Source organism: Marmota monax, unplaced genomic scaffold (genome assembly GCF_021218885.2).
Source record: "Marmota monax isolate L192 unplaced genomic scaffold, Marmota_monax_Labrador192_F-V1.1 WCK01_AAM20220418_F8-fsc00056, whole genome shotgun sequence".
Lineage (NCBI taxonomy): Eukaryota > Metazoa > Chordata > Mammalia > Rodentia > Sciuridae > Marmota > Marmota monax.
In genome coordinates, this window is record NW_026695212.1 from 9187377 (window position 1) to 9214326 (window position 26950).

Consider the following 26950-nt stretch of genomic DNA (forward strand, 5'->3'; position numbering starts at 1 on the left):
TAGGAATTCATTCTCTGCTTTTTGCCACACAGAACTCTGTAGGCCCCCTAAGAAACCATGCTGAAAGGTCTCCACGACATTTCCCACTTTTCCCCCTCTGTCCAAAATATCCTTTTCTGCCATTTCTTTCCCCAAAACTCAAATCAACCTTAAAATTCAGTTTAAACTATCACCTCAAAAGCTTTTCCTGCCCTCCCTCAGGCAGAACAAATCATAGCCCTCTGGGTGTAGTCACACTATATCCTGAACCTGCTTCTCTTTTTATATATAGCAGCTCATGTTTTAATATTTGCTTTCATCTTTGTCTCTCCTTCTCCAATTCTGAAGTCTTGGAATGTAGGACCCTTGCCTGTATCTCTCTGTCCTCAGAACTAGACATGTCATCTGGGACATAGCAGGAGCTTAATAACTGTATGCAGAACTAATCCACTTATTTAATCTTCACAACCACATATGTTTACAAATGAGGGTGCTGAGGTCTGAGATGACCTTGCTCAAGGTCATCTTCTAGTGAGTGGCAGGTATGTTTCTTCCAGTCAAGGGATGTTTCATCAGGGTTGCAGCCGTGTGCCTGTCTTGTCTCCTAGGAATACCAGAAGGGCTGTTTATGTTCAGATCCATCCTCCTAGAAAATTAACTGAGTCCTGTGACTGCTCTGATGTAACCCAGGTCCGCCTTGGGATATTTTTCCTACTTTCTCCATGCCCGGGAAGACTTCACCATTACTTGAATTGGTTCAGTCTTGGCTCTCATCCTCCTTGTCTCTGGTTTGATGTATCTGTCTTTGATCTTGATTCACATTACTCTCTGACTTATTTTTGTCGTTCTTTTCTGATGACACAAAATATCTGCTTGGTATTGCTATTCACTGAAACCAGTCAGCCTTCCTATAGGAACATGTCCACATCTCTATCCATACTCCTCATCTTTTAACCCCTCAGATGGATTGCTTCAGGCAGAAGCCATCATGAGACATCAAGGAATATAACTTCTCAGATTTATTTAATGATGTGATAAGAATGCTTAACTTCCTTCACATATACTGTTATATGCTGATATATGAAATGCCAAAATTATAAACATGATTTTTTAAGAAGTCTCCTTCTGAGACTTCATTTATATTTCCATACAAATGCTTATGCATTGCCAAAGGAGGTTTAAAACTTGTCTCTTACCTTAAACCCAAGCTTTTACTTCCAGTTGTCCATAGCACATCCGTTTTTGCACATTTGCTGTCACTTTCCTTGCAGCATGTCTAAAACTGATTTTTTAGCTTGTCCACCAAATCACACCTTTTCCACTCCCCCATTTTCTGTCAATATTTCCCCACCTTTTAAATTTAAAATTCCATCAACTCTAAAAGCCATATAGTTATTTCTCAGTATTTCCTCCCCATGAAGCCAAGGGACCAAGACAAAAAGCATAGACTTGTTGATCTCTCAGATCCAGCTGTCATTCAGCAACACCTTATTTTAATACACCAACACCATAATCCCTCAGTACAATAGTCACTTCCTGTCTCCTGGCTCTGCATACATCAAGCCATCCTGTACAACACAGATAAGGCAATTTTCCTAAGATACTACTTTCATTATGTCATTATGCTTGCTACTGCCCATTTATTAAGACCAAGCTCTTCAACCTGATAATTGAGGATTCAAACAGAGTGGCTGTTTTTGCATGTTTCCTCTGTCTTGGATGTGCCCTTTTATAGCTCTTCCTCCATTCATCTGAGTAAACCCTCATCCTTCAACAGTTCACTTTAATGTCACCTCCTCTGTGAAGCCTTTCTGAACTAATTAATCATTTCCTCCTCTGTGTTTTGTAGCATCCATCATATTCTAATACAGTTTGCTATTTATCAGTCTTTATCTTCTATTCTTGAGATCTTTAAGGTTACGAACTAGGTTGTAGTCATATATTTATTCTCCAGTGTAGCACCATATCTGGAATATAATAGGAATTTTATATATATTTATATTTATACTAGTTGTTGAATGTTCACCATAAATATATTACTATCATATTATATGTTATAATATGATAATTATAATATATATTATATATATAAAATGAGTAAATGAAATAATGGCTTTATGATATTCATTATCAACTCTGCATGTTTACTCTCATTTTCTTTATTTTTCCAAAATGCCTTTAAGCATTTCTCCAAAAATGCAAATGGAGTATTTTTTTTGAAAAAAGTTGAAAACAAACTGATACATTTGATATTATCGTAAGTGGGTAAATGAAAACACGTATGAAACAACACTATCCTGTGTGTATGTTAAGGTGGTAGGTTACTGTTAATATTGAACTACTTTTATTTATTTTGTTGTTGTTATTATTATTATTAATTATTATTATTACTGGTCTTAATATTGGTTATTGAATCCAGGGCACTTTACCACTGAACTACAATCCCTTTTGTTCTTATTATTTTAATTTTGAGACAAGTCTCTCTGAGCCTGGCCTGGAACTTGTGATCCTCTTGTCTCAGCCTCCAGAGTTGCTGGTATTACAGGCATGTGCCACCATGCCTAGCTGGATCTCTTTCAAACAGATTTTAAGGTTATTTATTTTGTTTTACTGTGCTAATTTTTGAAAGTGGTAGATCACTGATCAGGATGACCTTAAAATTTGGAGTTAAGAGTCAGATGGCAATATCAAGAATGCAATAAGAAATGTTGGCAAGATTGTGGGGGAAAAAGAGCACTCATACATTATTGGTGGGACTGCAAATTGGTGCCAACACTCTGGAAAACACTATGGAGATTCCTGAAAAAATGAGGAATGGAACCATCATATGACCCAGTGATTCCACTCCTCAATGTATACCCAGAAGATCTAAAACCAGCATGCTATAGCGATGCAGTCACATCAGTGTTGATAGCAGCACAATTCAAAGTAGCCAAGCTATGGAACCAAACTAGGTATTACTCTATAGATGAATGGAAAAAGAAAATGTGATATACACACACAATGGAGTTTTACTCAGCAATAAAGAATGAAATTATGGCGTTTGCCAATAAATGGATAGAACTTGAGACCATCAGGCTAAGTGAAATAAGCCAGTCCCCAAAAGTCAAAGGTTAAATATTTTCTTTGATATGTGGAAGCTAGACCAAAAAGGAAGGAAAAAAAAAGTAAAGGTGATAGGGGGTGGGATTCCATGAAATAGAAGAGAGGTCAGTACAGGAGGATGGGGATTGAGGGGGAGGGAGGAATGATAAGAAAAGAGAAGAATGGTGAAATGAATCTCACCAAACTTTCCTATTCACATATATGAATATACCACAGTGAATCCCACTTTCATGTATATCCACAAGGCACTAATTAAAAAAAAAACACTATAAATAAATAGCAGAAAGATCAGTAGATTAGAGGAAGGGGAATGGGGGAGGGAGAATGGAAGAGAAAAAGGACGTACTGAGGACTGAATTAGAGCAAATTCTATTCTATGCTTGTCTAATTCTGTTGAAAAGAACCTTAATATTATGTATAATTAAAAGGAACTAATAAAAAGTGAAAATACACACACACACACACACACGCACACCATACCACACACTAAACTTCAAAGTTCCTTCAAGGGTCAGATCAAATTCTACCTCTTCCAATAAACTGTCCATAAGTAATTCTATTTAGAGTATTGTGTTTCTGAAAATCCCTTTAGCACTTCTAGTCCGTGTGAGAAAACTATTATTTCACTCTCTGTGGCCAACTGTTTTGTTTTATCTCTTCTCTAACATTGGAGCTAGGATTTCTTTTCCTTCATTTTTAGACTCTTAAAGTTCCTGATAAACAGTAGGTAATTAATCAATACTTGGTAGTTTTTGCACTGCTTGATTTTGATGATGATGAGGTTTGTAGCCCAGGACTGACAAGCTAAGATCATCTCTTATTTTATAGGGAAGCAGGTTTTTATAAAAAAATTAGTACCTTCACTCCTGGAAGCTCTTTGTAGTTCTGTTAAATTGGGCTTGCCTCTGGCTAGAATTTTCTTTTTTTCCTTCTCAATTTAAGTATTCTGTCTTCTGTGCTTTGTGAGTGCTTCCAGTCCCTCTGCCCCGCCAAACTCTTTATGCATGTTAGCATTTCTCTATTATGCACTACCATTTCTCCCCAGCAAGGTAGAAGATGGATGTTTTACTAATGACTTAACCCTGCTAAAGTTAAAATCTATTTATTGAAATTCTATTAACTAAAGATCGTAGACAGCACAACGAAAATGAAAAAAAAAAAAAAGAAATTTTATTAGCTAGGCAAAGGTTTGTTTTACCCAGAAAGAAGCATGAAACAATATTTTATATATAATTTGTATCTCCTTTAACAAGTTTTCTCTTTGAAATTTAGTTTAGATTTCATCTTTAAGATCATATAGCCATTTATTTTATACCACTTAAAACTCATATCCATAGCAAATCAAAGATATACTTATTAAGTTTTAATATTGGTCAACATGTATTTATTGTTGCTAAATATTAAAAATTAAGATTCCAATAAAGCATCATTTTGCATTTGGTTTTAGATTAGAAATTTGAGTGACATGAATCAGGCAATTACTATTTAAAGAGCTGAATATTATTTTAACTTTAGAATGGAATCACACCTTTAATTGGTACTTTAGAAACCAAAGTATTCATTGGTCAAGTTGAAGTATCATTACCCATTTCATGATTTTCCCTCTAATTCTAATAAGAGATAGTTTTAAGATGTATTTTAAAATTGAATGAGTAACTGTATTGGACAACCACTTAAAAATAACATTTAAATTTTCATTTTGGAATTGTTACATGCTTTGCCCTTATTGGCTAAGTCCAGGCTGTTTGTATAAGATCTTAATGTTGCTTTTTAGCGGACTTAAAATAAACATTGTATACATAAATCATAGTAATTTAAAAAATTTAAATCATTGGATCCAATTCTTCTTTCCTTAATTTGTCTTGAGTGAGGAAATAATTCAAGAAGAAATCCATACATGACATGTCATGTTTGTCACTTAACTCAGGCTAAGCTTGACCTTGTCACTGTGGCCTCCTGGGGTCTGGAGCAGCCCTCTGGGTCTCAGAATATGGTTTGGTTCTGTCATTGTAAACTCTTTGATGGAGCATAGACATTCTTAGAACAAAAGAAGGCTGAAAAAATTAGATATATGGACAATAGAAAATTAAAAATCTGAGCTACTAGAAAATAAGCCTTTCAAAAGAGAGTTGGCTAATTAATTAAATTATTACTTAAAAATACTAAATCATTGAGCAAGTAAAGATGAACAAAAAATGTTTCTTTTGAGCCAGACTAACTGTTCTTTCCTTAACCTATTCATTCTCTGCTTCCATTTCTTTAAGTTCAGGATTGGTGTACTCTCAGCTTGAAATTACAACTCACTCCTAAATAACATGCTGTTTATCTGCTATCTCAAAACTAGGAGGCTTCAGGAATCAGTTCAGAATTAGGTCCAGCAATTTAAGCACTGGAGTCTTTAATCTCTGTAATGATACTCCTCAGGTCCCAACTAGCTAGGGGCTATTTAGCCCTTATTATCTCCTGCAACTTCTTTTTTCTTTCACTCCTCCATCAATGAAGGCAGGAGGCCAGGAAGACTAATGGAGCCAGCATATTTATTAACAAAACTCAAGGTGTTTCTTTAAAGCCAAATTTCTTAAAACAAAACAACAAAGAGGTATCTTCTCTTTACATTTATTTCTCACTTAAAAATCTGATTTTATTAGAGCAAATACTAATAGGTCAAGTTGCAGAGAATAGAAGTCTTACGATTTTGTCTGTTTTCACTACTTCATCATAATGGATTATTGATACTTATTGATTTCCACTTTATGTCCATTATTCTGAATTCAGATATACATTAACAGGTATTATAGTTTGATGTCAATAGTGCCTTTTATCATGTGGTCTCCTGAATTTCTTTCAGAGACCAATGTGTGTAGTGGGAGTGAGTAGTAGGTAGAGAATGAGCTGTTTGTTCTGATGGGACTAGAAATAAATGATCTAAATGGCAAAATGTGTTTTTATATTGAACTTACCTAAGAAGGTTATTTATGGCTGGAATTATAATCTTGACCCAGTAGAATGCACAAAAAGGCTGTATCATATCATTTTCATATGTGTACACTTTCCAAATTTGCTTTAACCACTGATAAATTCCCAGTCCACTGTTTCTATCTCTTAAGGGCATATCGTAGTCCATTGATTTTATTTCATGTTATGCTCAAATCATCCACCTTTGTTTTAAAGTACCTTAAGGGCAGTGTTTTATTTACTGAGTTCCTTTTAGATTTGAGTCTTACCATGTAAGACTGATGAGCATCATCAATTAAATGACACACTCTGTCCATGTTGTCTCGCAATCTGTCATAAACATGAATCACCTATGATATTGTTCCATCTACTGTATTGCAGGAAAAACAGAGGTTTCTGACAGATGTTCTGCATGAAGTGATGCTGCTTGATGGTTTGGCCAGTTCCCATCCTGTATCCCAGGAAGTGCTACGGGCAACAGATATTGACAGGGTGTTTGACTGGATCGCATATAAAAAGGTGGGAATAGATAAGACCCAGGTGCCAATTGGATATTTCATTAGTTGGGTAGCCAAACTATTTCATGCTAGATGTATTATATATTTTTTCTTCTTCCTTGCAGAAAGAAATGGATTGTGATTTAGTAAACACAGAGTCACTAGGTTCGTGTCATTTTATGAGTTAGGGCTTTCCTTGAAAAATTAGGAAAATGGAGAAGAATGTTTGCCAAATAATGCACAGAAATATTGGTAGTATTAATGCCTAAATATTTGGAGACTGAGTATGAAAATTGCTGTGCAAATGGTGTTATGTAAATGTCAGTTTTTATTATTATTAATAAGAGAATTGATCTGTCTAGTGACAACATGCCGTTCATCAATGCCCCTTAAATACTTATTTATTTTGATTGAGTGATGCAAATGGATATAGGCAGTGCCATGACTCGTGCATTTCATACATATTACTTAAGGGATATTTTGGGAATTAAGCTTGATTCCTGAATAATATTGTGTAATAAATGAACTTTTGAAGACTAGACTTAGAATGCCTAAAATGAAATTTGGACCATTAACTAGATGTAAAATTAAGGCACTCTATATTTTTTACCACTATTGCTTTGATTAGGATTTCCCCTCATATGTCTATCCCTGTTATTCTAATTTTAAGATGAGGATGTGCATCTCTTACTAGCTACTTAGTAGTTAAAATACAGCTAAAATCTGCTGTCATCTTTAGTGTAGACTACATCTATTGGAATTTGCAATATTCTTTTATTGATTCAATAATGTTTTAAGGTTTTTGAAAAACATTACTATTATTTTTTTGTATAAAATATATTTGCATTTGATAACTAGAGGTAGAACAATAATTTACAAAAGTCCTTAGTATGGTAATTTGGATATTTGATTTTGTACTCTAATAATGACTGTCTCAATGATTATTCATTAGTGATATAGGTTATAATATACAAATTGTATTGTTAGAATATATCCTTTTAAATCATGGATCATTGCATTGGCTCAAAGAGGGTATTTTTCACATTGTATAAAAATGTATATATGAGAATAATTTTAAGTTAATACCACTGGAAATATAGTTCTTAGTGTATGTTACCAAGTGATTCTAGAATTCACCCATTTTCTTTTTTGAGCACAAGGGATTGAACTCAGGGGCATTCAAACACTGAGCCACACCTCAAGCCCTTTTTTATATTTCATTTAGAGACAGGGTCTCACTGAGTTGCTTAGCACCTTGCTGTTGCTGAGGCTGGCTTTGAACTTGTGTTCTTCCTGCTTCAGCCTCCCCAGCTGCTGGGATTACAAGTGTGAGCTACTGTGCCCACCCACCCGTTTTCAATTAAGACTTCTTAATAAAAAAAAATTATTTTTCTAAACAGGTATGTCAGAGTCTAATTTAAATAAAATAGCCTGTATATGTTTAAAAGGTACAATATGCTATTTTTGGACATATTTACACGGAGAAAATATCTCCACAATCAAGTTAGACACATGTCCACCACTATGAAATGTTTTTCTCATGCCCTTTTTAAATCCTTCCTCCTGTCTCTCCTCCTTTAATCTTTTTTACTATAATTGGTTGTCATTTTCTCAAACTTTATATAAATGAAGTCATAAAATGTTTATTCTTTTTTATTTTCCTATTTTCACTAAGCATGATTATTTCAAGATACATGCATGTTGTAGAATATATAGGTATAAAACATTTTGTTTATTTATTCACTTAGACATTTGAGTTGTTCCAGTTTTTGGCTATTGCACATGTTACTTCTGTGAACATGTATAAGTTCTTATATGTGCCTTTGCTTTTATTTGCTGTTGATAAATACTTACAAGTGAGACATCCAGATCACCTGATGGATATGTTTAATTTTTGAAGACACTGCTGAACTGTTTTCCAAGGTAGTTTTAAAAAGTTACTATCACATATTCTAACTAAAAGTGAATCACAGTCCAGTTTCTCCATATCCTCACCTATAGCCACTGGGTATAATTGAGTCTTTCAATTTTAGATGATCTAGTGTTATCTCATTGTGGTCAGAATTACATATTTACAATGAGAAAAGCTATTAAACTTTTTTATTTGTATATAATAAAACATCCGTTTTGAATCCTTTACCATTTAAAAAGAATTTAGTTATTTTGTATTGAGTTTTAACTATTCTTTATATATTCTGAGTACATGTCCTTTATCTGTAGCTTTATGATTTGCAAATTTTTTTCTCAATTTGTAATCTTCCTTTATTTTTATAACAATATCTTTCTAGAAGTAAAAGGTTTTAGTTTTCATGAAACCCTATATCATATTTCTTTAATTAGTATTCTAAATCATCATTGTATAATTCAAAGCCATGAAAATTTTTCTTTTTTTCTTCTCCTCTAAGTTTTATTGTATAAGGTTTACTTTTAGATCTAGGATAAATGTTTAATTAATATTTGTATGCTGAGAGAGAAATTTAACCCTTGAAATATATTCTTTTCTTACCAAATTGCCTTTGTATACTTGTTGAGAATCAATGAATTATAGGTATGTGGGTTTATTTCTGGACTATTCTGTTCTATTGATATATTTGTTTATCTGGGGCTACAATATCATACAGTCTTGATTATTGTAGTTTTATAATGAATTGTGAAATAAGGTAATGTTAGTGTTCTTTTTTTCTTATTATCTTTCTTCTAACATTGTTCAGTTATGTTTGGTCTACAGCATTTTCACGTGGAATAAATCTATCAGTTTCTGTAGAAATTACACTGAAATTGCAGGAACTGAATTGTATTTATAAAATAATTTGGTGGAAATGACATCTTTATTTTTTCCTTTTTGTTGTACCAGGAATTGAACCCAGAAGCACTTAACCATTAAGTCACATCCTTACTCCTTTCTATTTTGAGACAGGATTTCACTAAGTTGTGTAGGGTCTTGCTAAGTTGATGAGGCAGGCTTTGAGCTAGTGATCCTCCTGCCATTGGGATTATAGGCATATGCCACCATGCCTCGCAGAACTGACATCTTAATAATACTGATTTACTCATGAATAGAAAATCCATTACTCCATTCATTTAGATCCTCTATTTTCTTTCAGCAATGTAGTTTTTAGTGATTATTTACATATATATTACTTACTGATTTTATATATACATATGTATACATTAGATTTGTCCCTAAGTATTTCACAGTTTTAGCCTATTGCATGTAGCATTATTTTTAAGTTCCCATTTCTGATGATTTTTTGCTGCACTACACGGGAATAATTCGTTTTTTGTATTCATCGAGTACAATGTTAAAGTTATTAGAGCATATATCCTGTACTTTAACAGGTATGAATGTCACTAAACTTTTATAAATTTCTTTTATAATGTTGAAAATATCTATTCCTACATTGTTAAGTATCCTAATCAGAAATGGATGTTAATTTAATCGAATGATTTCTATATCTATCAAGAAGGTTATGTGTATGTGTGTGTGTATATTTGTTTTTGTTTTAGTTTGTTAACATGGTGAATTATACTGATTGATTTTTGAATATTAGCCAATCCATGTGTTGCTGAGACAAATAGCATTTAGCTATAAAGTATTATTCTTTTTATAAATTGTTGGAATCCATTTGCTAAAACATATTTAGATTTTTGTTAATTTTTGTTCATGAGGAATATTGGTGTGTAGTTTTCCTTCTCATGATATGTTTCACTTTTTTATTCCTGTAATGCTAACATCATACAACAGGAACTCATCTCTTTTTCAGTTTTCTAGAAATAATTCTTGTATCTCTTTAAAAGTGTTTGGTAGAATTTAACAGTACATCAATGTAGACCAGGAATTTCCTTCATGAAAGCCATTTAACTAATAGTTTAATTTCATGAATGTATAGTAGGTCTTTCCGATTCTTCTTATTGTTATTATTATTATTATTTTATTTTATTTGGTATACTGGAAATTGATGCAGGGCCTTGCATGTGCTGGGCAAGTTCTCTACCAATGAGCTATATCCCCAGCCCTTAATTTATTCTTAAGTAATTTATTCTTATTTTAGGGACTTGACCCATTTCATTTCAGTTGTTCAGTTTATTGACATAAAACTGTACATAGTATATTCCCTTGTTATCCCTTTAGTAGCCATACAATCTTTAATGATGTAACCTCTTTCATTCTATTTGTAGTTTGTGTCTTATACCATTTCTTCCTGATTTATCTAGCTAGAAATTTATAAATATTATTGATCTTCTCAAAGAGCATGTTTTTGTGTCATTGATTTTTCCTCTCTTGTTTTCTATTTCATAGATTTTCCCCTCTAATAATTATTTCCTTTTTCTATATACTTTGATTTTAACTTGTTCTCTTCTTTTTTTTTCTGGTTTCTTAAGGTACAAGCTGAGGTCATTAATGTGAGATTTATTTTTTCTATTCTAGTGCTGGGATTCATTCTATCCTAAATTCACTGCCTAGGGAATCTTCAGAAGTTTAATATTTTGAGTTTTCATTTTAATTCATTCAAGATACTTTGTAATTTCATATTTAATGTTTTCCTTTGCCCCATGGGTTATTCTTAGTGTATTATCTAATTTCCAAATTGAATATTTTTCAGAGAAGTTTCTATTATTCGTTTTGTGGTCAGCAATTCACTGTATGAATTGAATATTAAGATTTATCAAGGTTTGTTTTATGGCCCAGAAATTGGTATGGTAGTACGCACTTCAAAAGAGCTATGTATTCTAACTGGTATTGGCTGGAGTGTTCTATAAATGCCAATTAGGCCAAGTCAGTTATGGAGCTGTTCAAGTCTTTCATATCCTTATTGATTTTCTGTCTGCTTGTTCATCACGGCTTCTTGATGAGCATTCATTGTTTGGATTCACTCCTTTCATAGTACAAAATCAAACATCTGAAGATATAGATAAAAATAGTGGTTCATTTGCCTGCTAATATATATAAAAGTTAATCTTGAAGTATGACTGGAAAAATGAAGATTAGAACATTTAATCTGAAATCCCAGAGGCTGTTTATTGATAATCTCAGTATTAGGTCTTGACATATACTCAGTGTCTTAGTCTAGTTCTTCAATTCAGCTTCACTCAGACTCTTCCTATCAGAAAGCTACTGTGTGGGTAATATGCAATGATCAATTTAACTTTCAGGTGAGATGAGTCCACCATGTCACCCTGGGATGTAAGAGAAGTAATACAGTTGATTCTGTGGCCACAAATAATAATGGTTAACACTTATTGAATGTTAGACACTGTCAAAATTTTATATTTATTATTTTATTTCTTATATGGAGCCTTATTACCACAATTTTCATTCTAAAGATAAGCAATTTGAGTTATGGTCAATGCAGGTATGTTTCTCTGGAGATCTGGTTGCAGAGCCAACATTCTTAATCACTGTTCTATTTGATCAAAAACCTTGGCTGGCACATTGGTTTCAAAATCATTTGATAAGACTCTGCTTATTTTCTAGGCTCTGTGTACTAAGTGCTAGGGATATGATGATAAGGCATGAAGGAGAGACAACATACAAATAAATAAGTGCAGTAACATGTAATTATTTACAAGAAATATTTCCATTTTGAATGTAGAAACCTAACTGAAAGGACCTTAAGCAAAAATTAACTTGTTAACTAACTGATAAATATGAGGTTCAGTATTACCTTTAGGAATAATCCAGTTAAGTATTTTTATAATATCACCAGAAATCTACCATTCATCAATTTTGTTGCACCCCTTATTACTATCTGACTTAATTTCTAGATGATTTTTAGATATGGGGTCTAAAATTAGTTTAGACTAATAGGATCTTGAATCTTTTGACCCCAATGAGCACAGGGAAAATGTAAACGGCCTCTTTCTCAAGAGAATCTATTGGTTTCCCTAAAGGGACATGATTTGTTTTCCCCAAAGGGACATGGTTTGTTTCAATTAGGTAATAGAAATCAATTAGGTAATAGAATACCTATATCCATGGGGAGAGAGTTTTCTGACTGGCCAGCATGGGTCCTGAGCTCATCTTCTGTTGTAGGACAGTTAGGAAAAGTGTTCTATAGAGGAGGCTCAGAAAAGGAATGCAATGATGATTATGTGGAACATAAAGTTGACTGTAGTCATGGAAGAGTAAGGGTTTGGGGTAGTAGGCCGGCTGGGAGGATGGAAGGATAAGTCAGGTGAGAACTCTGAAGGCCTTTTCCTTTATACTGTGGAGTTTGCATTTTGTCCAGTGGGTCAAGAAGAGCCAAAGAGGATTTAAAATCAGGAAAAAAAAATTAGAATATTTTAAAAGATGTAGTAGAGATGTCATTGATATGATAGAACTATAAAGAAAAGATGTATAGAGCCTGAAGTTGGAAAATGTAGAATATAGATATAGATATAAATATAGTAATATTGTAAGTAACACTTCATAAAAAGCTACTGGCCCCTTTTGTGCTGTCCTCTCTGGAGATCTGTTATTGGTCAACATTAACCTCTGCTGATAGTCAAACTCTAGTTGCATGTATGTTTTGTTAGCTTCATTTCTTGTAATTCTTCCCTCAATAATTATCCTAATTATTTCCACTTCTGTTTTTATTATTCTTTCTGAATATTATTTTGTTACATTTTTAATAACTTTTTATATAAAGTGTTTAACAAGTTAACAGATTATAGGGAAATAAAGGTTAGGAACCAATAGATCAGAGACTGATTTTTATGGATTTGAATTTAAGAATTGAACGTCTTTGGAGAAATACTAAGTAATGTTCATTGTTGATAGTCCTAAAGCATATTAAAAAGAAAAAAATTCTTAAAATTACATACATAGTTTCAGAATGGGAAGAGAAAAATCTGAGAACTATTTATTTTAGTCTGGTAAAGTAATGAATTTGTTTTCAATTTGAATAGTCTATTGAAAATGATGATGCTTTTATCCTAAAAGTGCAATAGAAACAGGAAAATATTGTCCACAGACAGGAAGGACTGGAAAAGATGAATTGAGATGTCTCATTGCTGTAAAAGCTCACTGGGAAATAAGAATCAATGACCCAATGACCTGGATGATCAAAGTGAGTGAATGCTCATTAAATTTGCATATGGTACCAGGGTGGAGAGGCTAGCTCCAAGCTTCAAGAGACAGCAAATTTCAAAATGGCTTCCTAATTTTAAAAAGGGTCCTTCAAAAATGAGAACACTTTCCAGCAATTCTAATATAAGGCCTGGTATATTTTAGAGATTAAACAATATTAAGTAGCATCAAAGGAAAGAATTGGCAAGTGGGGAAAAATCCACAAGGGTCATGGTGAGCACACATTTTTTTTTAAAAAAAGGAGGTCATGATGGGAGTTCTACTTGCAATGTTCTGTCAATATATTTTACCCCTAAAGATTGATAATATTTGTAAGGCTAACAGATAAATATGTAAAATTTCTATCATCCTTAGGAAGAAGACCAGCCATCCATTTATATCTATCATCCCAATCCACAGCATCACTAGCCAGGCCCTGGCTAATTCAGGGACAGACTACATGCTCACTCTGTATACAGGATACCTTATTGCTGTAGGGAAAAATTATTATGCTTTCCTTCAAAAAAATGTAACCAAATAGTTATGTTTTTGACATAAAACACATCAAATTAAAATAGTAATTATACTAACTATAACCATACCTGTAAATCATATATATATGTGTGTGTGTGTGTGTGTGTATGTGTATGTATATATATATAAAATTTAACAAACAATTACAATGGTCACGGCATTTTACAAAATGCTTTACAGTTATTACCATTTACTCCTTTTGGAGGACTTGAAATGTCTGCATTTTTAACCAGTTTTACTTAGTAGTAAACTGAGACTTTAGTAGTTAAGTGATTGCTACAGGGTTAGACATTTAGTAAGTAGACATGACAGGATTTGATGTTAAATCTATGTCCAAATATGGGCTTTATCTATAAAACCTGTCACACACAAATATATCTCAAGGCAAATAATGATATGAACTATCTCTAATGATATGAACTATCTAGTTAATTCTCAGGCCACTCTTGATCCTCTTAGCCTGTTGGTGGGGAATTCTTGTCTGGTCACAATATTTCCAGAATCTGACCTCTTCTCTCCACCATCACAGTTACTGTCCAAATTGGAATCACTGTGTGCTGCTTCAGGAGTGTCTTGACAGTTCTCTCTGCCTCTAATATTGTTTCACTAAAGTTTTATTTATATATATATGTATTTCCCCCACCAGGGCCTTGTGTATGTGCTAGGCAAGTGCTCTGCCACTAAGTTTTAATCCCCAACCTCTAAAGTTTATATTTTAATGAGGCTCACAGAGTCATCTTTTTAAAACACAGTGAGGTTGAGCTACTCCTTGGCTGGATACTCTACATCAGCTGCTCACCAAAGTAAGAAAGAATGGCAAAGTCTTTACAATGACTTACCAGGCCTCCCTGATCTCCACTTACACTGGAGCCCTGGAGACCTCTGACATTCATTCTGTCCCTCACTCCTCTGAACTCATTACTTTGTCCTCCCTGATGGTGTCCCTGCTCTGCCAACTCCCTTGTTTTCCTTGAATGTCACCAAATCCTTTCTACACCAGGGCTTTTGACCTGGCTGCTCTCTCTACATGGCACAGTGCTACTCCAGATGGTGTCATGGGTCTAACTTGTTCTCCTAGAAACCTTTACTTAAATGTTATCTTCTTAAAGCACCTACCCAAAATGAAATGGACTCCCTCACCCTTTCCTTGCTCTTTTATTCTGATGCACTTATTATTTTGTGCCACAACACTGATTAACTTCTTGTGTATTATGCAATTATCAACATTATGTTTCCTCTAGTTTTGGCTTCCCACTTTTGTCATTTAACGTGAGCTTCATAAAAGGAGGGATCTAGGTCTAGGTTTTTCACTGATACATTTGCAGTACCCATTATACTGCCTTTACATAGTACTCAGTATTTGTTAAGCTGTATTAAAGCAAACATTAGAACAATAAAAGCAAAACAGGATGATGTTTCAGAGTGGAAGCTCTCATCTCTTTCTAGGAATTAGGAAAAAGAGCTGGCACTTGAAAGAGCATTAGGAGTTTGAGATGTACTTCCGTGTGAATTCCAGAGGGGGAGGAAAGATTGTGTTACCCTAACTTTCTGTGTTTTAATGGCTTCTGTCACAGGTGGTCTGACACCCAGGGTTTCAAGGGACCCCTTCTGTCAGCCCAGCTCTTCTCCTCTGTCTTTACCCTCCTGTGCCAGGCACAGCCAGGCTCATATTCTGCAAGTCTTCCCAGCTCTTAGTCTTGTAAGCAGATTTGATGTCAAATCTGTCTCAGCCTTTGCTTTCTCTACTCACGGCCAGCTGCATACATACTACTGAGTGAATGGATTCAATCACCATTTTGATTTTGTGTCTCTTTGCCACATTTTGTTCATACTTTATCTACCTGAGATAGATAAATAGATAGAAAGGAAGAAAGAAAGAAAGAAAGAAACAAACAAACTATGGCACTTGCAATCATTTCTGTACACTTATTGGACTTTTAGCAGGTATATTAATGGCAATAATATTTAATAATAGTATCAATTGTTCTTTAAGGGTTGGTTTTGCCACTGAACATCCACTTATTATCATTCCATTATTATAAGATATATATGATACAATCATCAGTTCATATCAGAATAAACAGAGGCCCAGGGATATGTTCAGGATCCTGGGTGTCGCAGCTGGGATTCACATCTCATTCTTTCTAATCACACTCTGTCCACTCTGCCAGGATATTTGCCTACTATGCCAGTGTTTAAATAGGAAACATGATTAGACTTACAATCTTCTGACACATATACTAAGTAAGGAATTTTCTATGAATATAAGAACTGCCATATTTTAAAATAAGTAGCATATTGGCTTGCAAATAAAAATAGAGGCTATAAAATCTGGGTAGTAATAATCACTGGTTAGAATCATCTCATTGAAAAAAAATGAACAAGCTTAGGAGACTGAAAAAACTTAAGCAAAGGAGAAAAAGAAAGGAGGAAAAGTAGAAGATAGATTTTTGAAATAGTTGGAGATAAAACCTGACAGTAGGGCTAAAGAACTTACATATGTCCACCCGGGAGGACAGAGGGATAAGAGGTGACTTAATAATTGGCTCTAATGTATAAATGGTCATTATAAGCCTGCTCACCACTTCTCTGTCAACATCAAGGTCAAAGTAAGATAAATGACTTCCAATTACAGTTAATATTAGAAAGAACTTCTTGACATTAAAGGTAATTAAACATTTCAATATGAACTGAGATTATAAAACCTTCATTCTTTGACACTATTTAAAAATAAAATAGAAAATCTACTCCCAAATTAGCAAATTAAATTGGAGGGATACCGCTCCCCCCATATTCCTCCTGAATCTTGACTTCATTGCACATGATAGTTAAATAATATAAATACAGATGCAGAATTCATTAGAAATTAAGTTTACATTCACATATTTATATTTGTATCATTCAGTTTATTCTTTTGCTATGAATATAAGAGTATGAATGGTAAAAGAAGCAAACTACTTGGTTTTTAGGTAAAATTGGAAAATTCCAAGATAATTCTCATCTGTCAGTGAAGGGACTACTGATTATCTGTGAAAAAATCCTTAAAAGAATTTCCACATAAAACAACTTTTGTTACCAATGAGTGTTGTTTTTGCCTTTGGATTTAAATCACTATTATACTGGACTAGAGATGATTTTAAGACATATGTTACAAAAAAAGTCTTTGTCCTCATAAAGAGAATGTACATGGTAGGAGGAGATAATTTTATTGACTTTTTTGTGTGATAAATGCCTTTACCACTTACTGGTAAATTATTAATTTGTACATTTTGCTGATGAAGGCAAGATTTCTTTTGCATATATTTGATTCATCACCTTTTGAAGGCTTTTTTAAATTTTATTTTCATACAAACCTTATTACTTAATACTTTAAAACAGGTATCTTTCTTTTGGATATTTGTATTTCTCCCCAGTAGGTGCTCCTCTTTGATTTAGCATTTGCATGATGAAACTGAATGATAAAGTCTGTATTTGATGAAGATAGGTGTCAGGATACTCAATAGAGTAAGGAAAGGATTCTTCCCATTTAAAACATTCTTGTTACTTCTTCCTGCCCCTCTGTGACACATTGTTTTGTTGTTAAAAAATGGTTTAGATAGCTGCTTTTGATTTCCTCCCTTGGGTATAGTTTCTATTCTACTTTGCTGAAATGCATAAGAAGGGACAAGGTTGGCTTTGACTTTCTTCTTCTGCTCTTTCTGTGCTGCCTTTGTGAAAGCCAAAGTGGTGATCACAGGGTATGAGTAGAAGCAGGGAATGAAGGGGTGGGAGAGAAAAATGCTGGGGAATGAAATCGACCAAATTATGCAATGTGCATGTATGAATATACACAAGGCATTCCAATTTTATATGTAATTATAATGCACCAACTGAAAATAAATTAAAAAAAGTTTAAGGGCCAGAGCTGTGTAACTCTTAGCTTGCAGAACTTGACTATGTGAGCTTCTGCTTCTGCAGCTTTCTGAAATGCCTTCACAGCTGCAGCCCTTTTAGTTTTTCACTTACGCAGAAAGCACAGTTCTAATGACTTTTGCAATGGTTCACCTCTGCTATACTTAATCAGTGCCATGATTGATAATTAGTTACCATTTGAATTGGTTTAAATGGAAGTATACACAGAGGATTTCATGTCTGTCTTGTGCTCACCTTGCACCTCTGTGTGACTGATTCCATCAGGCAAGGAGACAGGTACATTGTAACCCAGAAAGGAATGGGCTTTAGTGATCTGTAGGAGGCTGTTCAGTCTGGAGGCTGTAGATCTCAAATTGTTCTACACAAAAAAATTTAGAGAAAAATAGCAATTGAAGGTAAATACCATGAAAAGGTAGGAATCAGACAATGTATACCCCCCTGGCACAGAGTTACACAAGGGAGATTGGAATGTTTTGAAGAGATTTTCCAAAATGATGGAAATCTGTAGTTGTCAGGAAAGGGCAAGGAAAGTTTAGGGATAAGTTAAGATAAACAAACAAAGCAAGTTGGAACTAAGGGTTGATATGTTGATAAATAGGAAGTTTAAGGAAGGAAAATGAGGACAGGCGTAAAACAACTTCTTCTTCTTCTTCTTTTTTTTTTTTTTTGCAAAACAGTATTTGGAGAAATTCAGAATAAAGATATTCACAATATAAGCAGCTTCTGTAGTTTTAACAATGGAATAGATTGGAAGAGGTTGAACTGAATTAAATTTTCCTGTAAAACACCCAGTCGTGAATCAGTCATGTTTTAGCATCTGGTGGGTGATTTTATAGGCATAACCACATGCAATTTTCAATCAACCACATACATTACATTGATATAATTCTGTATAAACATTTTTAAAAGTCCATGTGGTTACCAGTATTACTTCTAAAGTTCAAAAGGGTTATCCCTCCCCAATTATTTTACCATTAGGAGCTCCTCTTATTAATCTTTTTATGGGGTTCCAAAGACTGTCTATTTTTATTATTAATAATTGTATTTATAAAGTATTGAGCAATTCACCTTTTTATTAACCAAAAACATTAGTCTTAATCAATGTTTCTACTTCAATTTCAGATTATGTTATTGCACAACATAGATACAATTCTAGGCAAACAACAACAAAAAAAACCCCACTTTCTGTTTGGCTCAGGCAGCTTTTTTTGAGGGTAAATATGCTATTTCCTTTGAAATGATGAGGATGTTTCTTGGACGCACTTTCAGAGATATTTTCATGGATTCTTCCAGGGGAGGCTAAATGCCATTTGATGGCCTACTGAGAAAATTATCTAGACTACATCTTTTCTACATCCCTTATCATTTATGCTATTTCAGATTTCCTGGCAGTACTGAAACTGCAGTTGTTGAGTGTCTTTCAGCTTTTTTTTTTTTGGTTGCTTTTATATCAGTATTAGAAGGCTCGACTATGATTCCATACAACATATTATCGCCTTTAAAAACCAGACATTCAAAAACAAAAACAAAATAACTGAATCTGGCTTTTATCTTTTTTTTATTGGTTGTTCAAAACATTACAAAGCTCATGACATATCATCTTTCATACATTTGATTCAAGTGGGTTATGAACTCCCATTTTTACCCCAAATACAAATTGCAGAATCACATCGGTTACACATTCACATTTTTACATAATGCCATATTAGTGACTGTTGTATTCTGCTACCTTTCCTATCCCCTACTATCCCCCCTCCCCTCCCCTCCCATCTTCCCTCTCTACCTCATCTGCTGTTGTTCAATTCTCTCCCTTGTTTTTCCCCCCCCTTCCCCCTCACAACCTCTTATATGTAATTTTGTGTAACATTGAGGGTCTCCTTCCATTTCCATACAATTTCCCTTCTCTTTCCCTTTCCCTCCCACCAATCCTCTCTGTTTAATGTTAATCTTTTCCTCATGCTCTTCCTCCCTGCTCTGTTCTTAGTTGCTCTCCTTATATCAAAGAAGACATTTGGCATTTGTTTTTTAAGGATTGGCTAGCTTCACTTAGCATAATCTGCTCTAATGTCATCCATTTCCCTGCAAATTCCATGATTTTGTCATTTTTTAGTGCGGCGTAATACTCCATTGTGTATAAATGCCACATTTTTTTTATCCATTCATCTATTGAAGGGCATCTAGGTTGGTTCCACAGTCTAGCTATTGTGAATTGTGCTGCTATGATCACTGATGTGGCAGTATCCCTATAGTACACTCTTTTAAGGTCCTCAGGGAATAGTCCTAGAAGGGCAATAGCTGGGTCAAATGGTGGTTCCATTCCCAGCTTTCCCAGGAATCTCCATACTGCTTTCCAAATTGGCCGCACCAATTTGCAGTCCCAACAGCAATGCACAAGTGTACCCTTTTCCCCACATCCTCGCCAGCACTTGTTGTTGTTTGACTTCATAATGGCTGCCAATCTTACTGGAGTGAGATGGTATCTTAGGGTGGTTTTGATTTGCATTTCTCTGACTGCTAGAGATGGTGAGCATTTTTTCATGTACTTGTTGATTGATTGTATGTCCTCCTCTGAGAAGTGTCTGTTCAGGTCCTTGGCCCACTTGTTGATTTGGTTATTTGTTATCTTATTGTTTAATTTTTTGAGTTCTTTGTATATTCTGGATATTAGGGCTCTATCTGAAGTGTGAGGAGTAAAAATTTGTTCCCAGGATGTAGGCTCCCTATTTACCTCTCTTATTGTTTCTCTTGCTGAGAAAAAACTTTTTAGTTTAAGTAAGTCCCATTTGTTTATTCTTGTTATTAACTCTTGGGCTATGGGTGTCCTAGCATTTTCCCAAACAAGAGAATCTGAGCAGTTTTCATATTCCACAGAGATAGGAAAAGAAGACAAATCTGAAGGTGAGAAGTTTAATGGGAAGCCCTCCTGTAAAGCCTGGACCTTCAAGAGCTGCACCTTAGCACTTAGATAGGCTAGAAAGAAGCCTTCCTTCATTCTCAGGGGACCACAAAGAAACTGCCTGTTCCAAGCTTTTGCAGCAAGTGAAGAGCCAAAGAAAATTTCTCCTGAAAATTTGCAACTACAAGCAACTCTCTATTGGCGTCGGATCTCAAAAGAAAACTACTTTGGTACCCTGTAAACCTCAAGCCAAGATTTAATTTAAAATGGTTGTCCTGGATTAGAGGTGCCTTGAGACTCCAGCTAGAAACAAAAACAAATCCTTTTTAGAAAAACCTACTTTCATATCACATCTCAAAAAAGATTTCCACAGATAAATGCCAAAGAGCAAGAGCAATCTACCATCAAAAATCACCAATCACATGAGGAAACAATTTTCTGTGAAGATGCTAAAAGAAAAAACAATTAAGAGCAGAATCAATCATGCATGTAATTAAGATATTGAATGTGTTATATAGAGATAGTAGAAAATAATATATTAATAAGTTGAGGAAATGAAAAGAGGTTTTTAAGCTATAAGTAACCTGTAAGCAGATCTAAAGAACAATTAATTAGGATTCCCAGAAATGAAAATCTAACAGCTATATTTAAAATATGAAAAATATAATAAATGGGCTTATTACAGATTTAAAAATAGCTAAAGACAAGTGGATAATTGTTAACTGTTCGGTTAACTAAACATACTCTATAGAGTGTAGCTCAAGGAGAAGAAAATATATGAGAGGTATAAAGATGATTAGGAGAGGAAAGAATAGGCAATACATGGACTCAAAACTTTATTTCTTTGTTTTCTTCATCAAATTACTGTTCCTTAACAGTAGAGACGGAAGAGTTTTTTTTTTTTCTAAAATGGTGACATTGTTCTTAGAAACAGAGCTCTGAGTTTGATCTAAGCCTTTTATTTGTTTTATCATACAGCAGTGAATTTTACCTATCAACAAAGCCCTGTTTTATTACCTTTTAGTACCAAGATAAAACAAGATTAAACAATGATAGTTATTTAAAAACTGTACAGTTCATATTAATAGTAATAGTTATTATTTATTGGGTGTTCCCTATTCCTGGAGTTTTACATGCATCATCCCATTTAAGCATTCCATCAAGATAAAGCCTGGGGTAATTGTATTTTTTGGTCCAAGCTACCATAGCTCATATGTAGCCAAACCATGATTTACACCTGGCTTACTTAAATCCAAATTCTGCCCTCTTGTTTGATTAATTGGTCATATAGCCAAATAGGGGTTGACTTTCACAGTAGAGAATATTATACATTCATCCAAATAATTGTGCCTTCCATCTGACCATCTGTTTCTTTTCTCTTTTGAAATAACCTTCCAATATGATTTCTTTCTTGCTGAAGAAAACTATCCTTATTACTAAGAGTTCCTAATGAGTCAGGATTAGAGACTTTAGTTTGCTTTGTTCTTCCTTCTTTTACTCTTTATTTTATCCTTATTTTACTCTTTAGCGCTGTTCCTGGCTTACTGTCCTCTGCATCTGAACCATTAGCCTCAGAAAGAGGCTATGCTAAGACCATCATGGAACTGAAAGACCATGAGTAGAGATATACACTGGTTGGAGTAGAACTGTGTAGACTCAGCGGGTCTGAGAAGTGCAGTAGGCTTCTACAGGATGCAAGACATCCAAAAGCCAATCTGTATGTGCAGTTTAGTTGTGTGCTGTCTCTCTGATGTCATTTTATAATACAGTATGTTTACCTTAGGCCATAAAAATATCTGGCCTAAAGTAGAGAATTTTTTGTATATATTCCCTTAGTAAGGACTGCAAGTCCAAGCAAAAGAGTGACCAAGGAATTCAATGTCTGTATTTTGCTGACGTATTTCCAGTCCCACAATTTTAATGTGACATGTACAAACATTTGTTGCCGTATTATTTTTCTTCTGGTAGAAAGTTTCCATCACAGCAGGAAACTTGTGACTAAATTGGAGTAATCAAAAGTATTTCAGTAGTTATATCCATTAAGAGTAAATGTAATAGTTTTAAGTTCTAATGCCTAAAAATTTTTCTTCCTGTTTGAATGAATGTGGTGATAGTGTAGTGGAAAAGCTAGCATGTGTAAAGATAATTATGTCTGAAATAATAAACTCAGCTAACATTTATGTAACACGGTGTCCCAGACACTTTTGTATAAATTCACCATGTAAATTAAGTCATTTAATTCTTTCAGCAATCACATGATATATCCATATCCTTCCATCCATATCCTTCCATTCCATTTTACAGCTGTAGAAACCGAGGTAGTAAATTATCTAACACCACAAAGCTATTAAATGATGGAGTTAGGATTCAAACCCTGGCACTTCTATTTCTGCTCTGAGTCAAATATACTAGACTGGTTAGTCTTTATTCATTTATTTTTAATGTGTAAAAGAGTGTATTGTACATAAAACATGAAGAAATAGTTTTTTCTAGTATAGTTCTTATATTTTATAATATTTTGTACATACATATTTGCCGTTTTAGAATCAAATTAAAAATATCCTAGTTATCACTTAGTGTGGTGGCATGCAGAAAGTGAGCAAAATTAGTACTTGTTTGAATGAATTCAGCAGTTGTTAATGCTGCCCTCTAAATCCTTAGTGGTTTTAAGGTAAGGATGCGAATTTAATTTGCTATAGACAACTAACAGCAGTGAATTTTGAGAAACTTTATTTTTATCTTAAATATTTAACAAGAAAAAGTAACTATGGTTCCAACATGCCATTAAGCAAAGTTTTGCTTTATCAAATGTCTGTATCAATTTTTTATGAAGTCTTTAGTTTGAACTATTTGCATCTTTCCTGAAAAATGACGCAGAATGAAATATCTTTTGCTGGTCCTAAATTATTTTCCTCAAGCATCAAGTGATATTTCTGGTTCCTGTGGCTCCTTAGACAATCCTGATGGAGAAATTAGGAGTGTTCGGAGCACGCCCCTCACCTCTGAGATGAAGGTTACAGAAGGCAACCAGCATACCTGCCTCTCAGCTCCCTTGTTACTGTGGTTAGACAGACTGAAGTCTGACGGATCATTGATCTGTACCTTTATGGCATTTTTGTTCCTAATTCCACTCTTGTTTACTTTCAGCTAAATCTTTCACTATTTTCCACTTCTGCTTGAGAAAACATTTTTATAGCTTTGGGATCAAATTTTTTCATCACTTCATTTTAATGTCTCTTTTCAGTGACCCTGTTGCAGGTTGAAGCCATGATGTTGGTGGTAGAATACACAAGAAATTTGTGATGAGTGAAATAGAATACTTTTATTTTTTCCCCAAGAAATATGGGCACAAGAGAAGATCACCTTGTCCATTTTACATTAATTCCATGTTAAACCATAAGAAAGTTATTGACCTTTAATTGTTCTAAAATGAAAAGGTGCTAGATAATCACATATTAGGGTGCTTTATCTCCTCTGGCTTCTGGTAATGACAGTGATCAATGTTACTCTTAGTGGTTGATGTTAAAAAAAAATGAAGGAAAGGAAGAGGTGGACATTTGCTGCCACACGTAAGAATTAAAGGTTGGAAGAGTAATAATAGGACCTATAATGTGGAGTTTTGCTTGGAAGGTGCTAACTGCTTCCTTATAGGTTCCAGCATATGAAAGGGCATTGCTTATTTAAATACGTGTCTTGAGAAGTTTGATTCTGTAAAGGTGGAGCTTCTCCAAATGTGATTGGTGGCATGTCAGTTCCACTGTTTTCTTTTTTTTTTTTAAATTATTTTCTTCCCTTTAACTCAGATATTGAAGCTTCAGATTTCATTGATTTAGCTTAATGGTGTCACCAAAAATTCTACTTTAAATGAAAAGATTAAACAATGAATTTTTAACATGGAGTTCATTCTGGTGAGATTGTGTTTGCTTGTCTTGATTTAAAAAAAAAAAAAAAAAAAAAAAACTTTGGAGGATTCTCTCTGCTCATGATCCACCACTGTCAGAGCATTTGCCTTGTGATAAATGCCTTGCTGCTTCAGTTCCCTGGACAACGTGTTTTTTGAGTTTTGAAACTCTCTAGGGACAGAACACATCTGTGCTTTGCCACTCTGAAAACCAAACTCAGAAGCTGGAGGCAAAAGCTTTCCTTCTGTTTTACAAGTGTGGGGGGTGACAAACACTTCCCTCATTGAATGACTTCTGGATGTGATTCTAATCTGCTCTCCATTACACTCTCCAAGTCAGACGACCAAATCCCAAACGGAAGTTATAACATCTGCCTTTCTGGAGGAAAAGTAAGGAAAGAAATAATCCATTTATCAATGAAATACTTGAAGAGACTAATTTATTTTCTTGAGAACAGCTGAAGGTGGTTTGTTGAAATTTTAATCTGGGCTTTTCATTCTTTCTGTAAACTTGCCCTGAAGTCAGAATAGCAGAAAGGGAGAGAGAAAAACTTTACTCAAGCAATTATTTCCCTTATCTTGCAAATATTGGTAGAGGAAAATAATTTCTTTAGTATTCAGAAAAGCAGTCATATCATATATGAATAAATCCAACAATGAAGATTAAAAGTGCCACACAATTTATCAAGCCCATGCCCCAGGAAAGACACATTTCTTCTTTGTCTCTCTCTGTATACATGGATGATAAAACAGATCTCAATGGATCCATTTCCTTTGTGGATTAATTGCAGTGATAGACACATTAGTTATGCTGGTATTCACTTTTAATACATATTTTATTTATTATGGATCAAGTAGGATGGTAAATCCAGTTTTATAGCATAGGGGAGTTTGAGGAGTGTAGCTTTATTCAGTATTGTTCTTGAACTCAGTGATGGTCCATCTGTGTAAATAATCTCATCAGCCTCTTGTGTGAGCCCATCCTTGAAGAGTTCCTCATGTGGATACTTAATGAAAAAATATACTATGCTTTTGTCCTTGTCAGTAGTGTCAGAACATATGAGAGGTTCCGCACAACTGCCAAATAAAGCTTCTGCTGTAAGAGGAAACCCAGCAACATTTTGTCTGAATGAGTAAGCAGCTTTTGCATCCTAGTTTTCATAGAAAAAAAGACAGTCCTGAGCACACATGAAGGACATAGTTATTTATGGTTATATCTAGTGAATCTTGTTCATGTGGAAAGTATGCCTACACTTCTAGAGAACTGACCTCCAACTCTCAATTCTTCTTGACTTGAATTTCCTTAATTTTCCATGGAGTCTTCTTTTAGCACCTGTCCCCACTAATGCATTTATTCACCCCAAAAAAAGGTTATAGTAAGGCATATTTGATTCTGGAGTTTTCTGAAATAGAACAACAAGGTATGGATATTCACAAAAATTACCCCACGGACACTGTGTGCTCTATATACTTCATTTTAATGTCATTTAGAAAAAAATAAATCAAGTGAATGTATGTGTGTTTTAAGAAAAATGTTTGAAAGTCTGAAATCTCCATTTAAATAAGAATAAAATAACTCTGCCTTTTAGACATGTGTATTATTTTTAAATTGAGAAATATTCTAACCTTTTGTGAAGACCCAATTGCTCTTATTTTTTCCCAGGGCTACTGATTTCTAAAAATACCAAGTATATCAAGCCTGATATAAGATGCTTATAATGAACTATTTAAATACTGATTACAGTAGAAATGTGATAGAAAATAAAGTAAAATAAAACAATCTCACTCTCATTTACTTTGGGATGATATTGAAATTTTGACTTAAATTTGTTTACCTTTAAATAACCACATGGAATCTTGAGATAGTGTACTAGACTTTTTATGCTTCTCAGTTTGTCTCTGTGTGTGCTTGTGAATAGGAGGGGGGAGATAAGTGGGTGGTGGGTGAGAATTGTCAATTTTTAAGCCATTGTCTTCTTCCTAAATTAACACTTATGATCTATGGAAGGAAGGATTTGGGAGGAGCATCTATGTTAGTAGGAAGCTGGTTAGATGGATGAATGGATGAATAAATGAAAGAATGTTCCAACTTAAAGACAGGCTAAGGAAGAATTCATTCT

The 26950-nt window shown here is 34.2% G+C and overlaps 1 protein-coding gene across 1 annotated transcript in view; it reads left to right on the forward strand.

Annotated features, from left to right (window-relative positions):
* The window catches only part of Trhde (thyrotropin releasing hormone degrading enzyme), a 384413-nt gene that overhangs the window by 221370 nt on the left and 136093 nt on the right, over window positions 1-26950 (forward strand). Inside the window, exon 6 of the mRNA XM_046430713.2 lies at window positions 6421-6558. Within this exon, the coding sequence (XP_046286669.1) occupies window positions 6421-6558 (138 nt within the window). The remainder of the gene's footprint in view (window positions 1-6420; window positions 6559-26950) is intronic.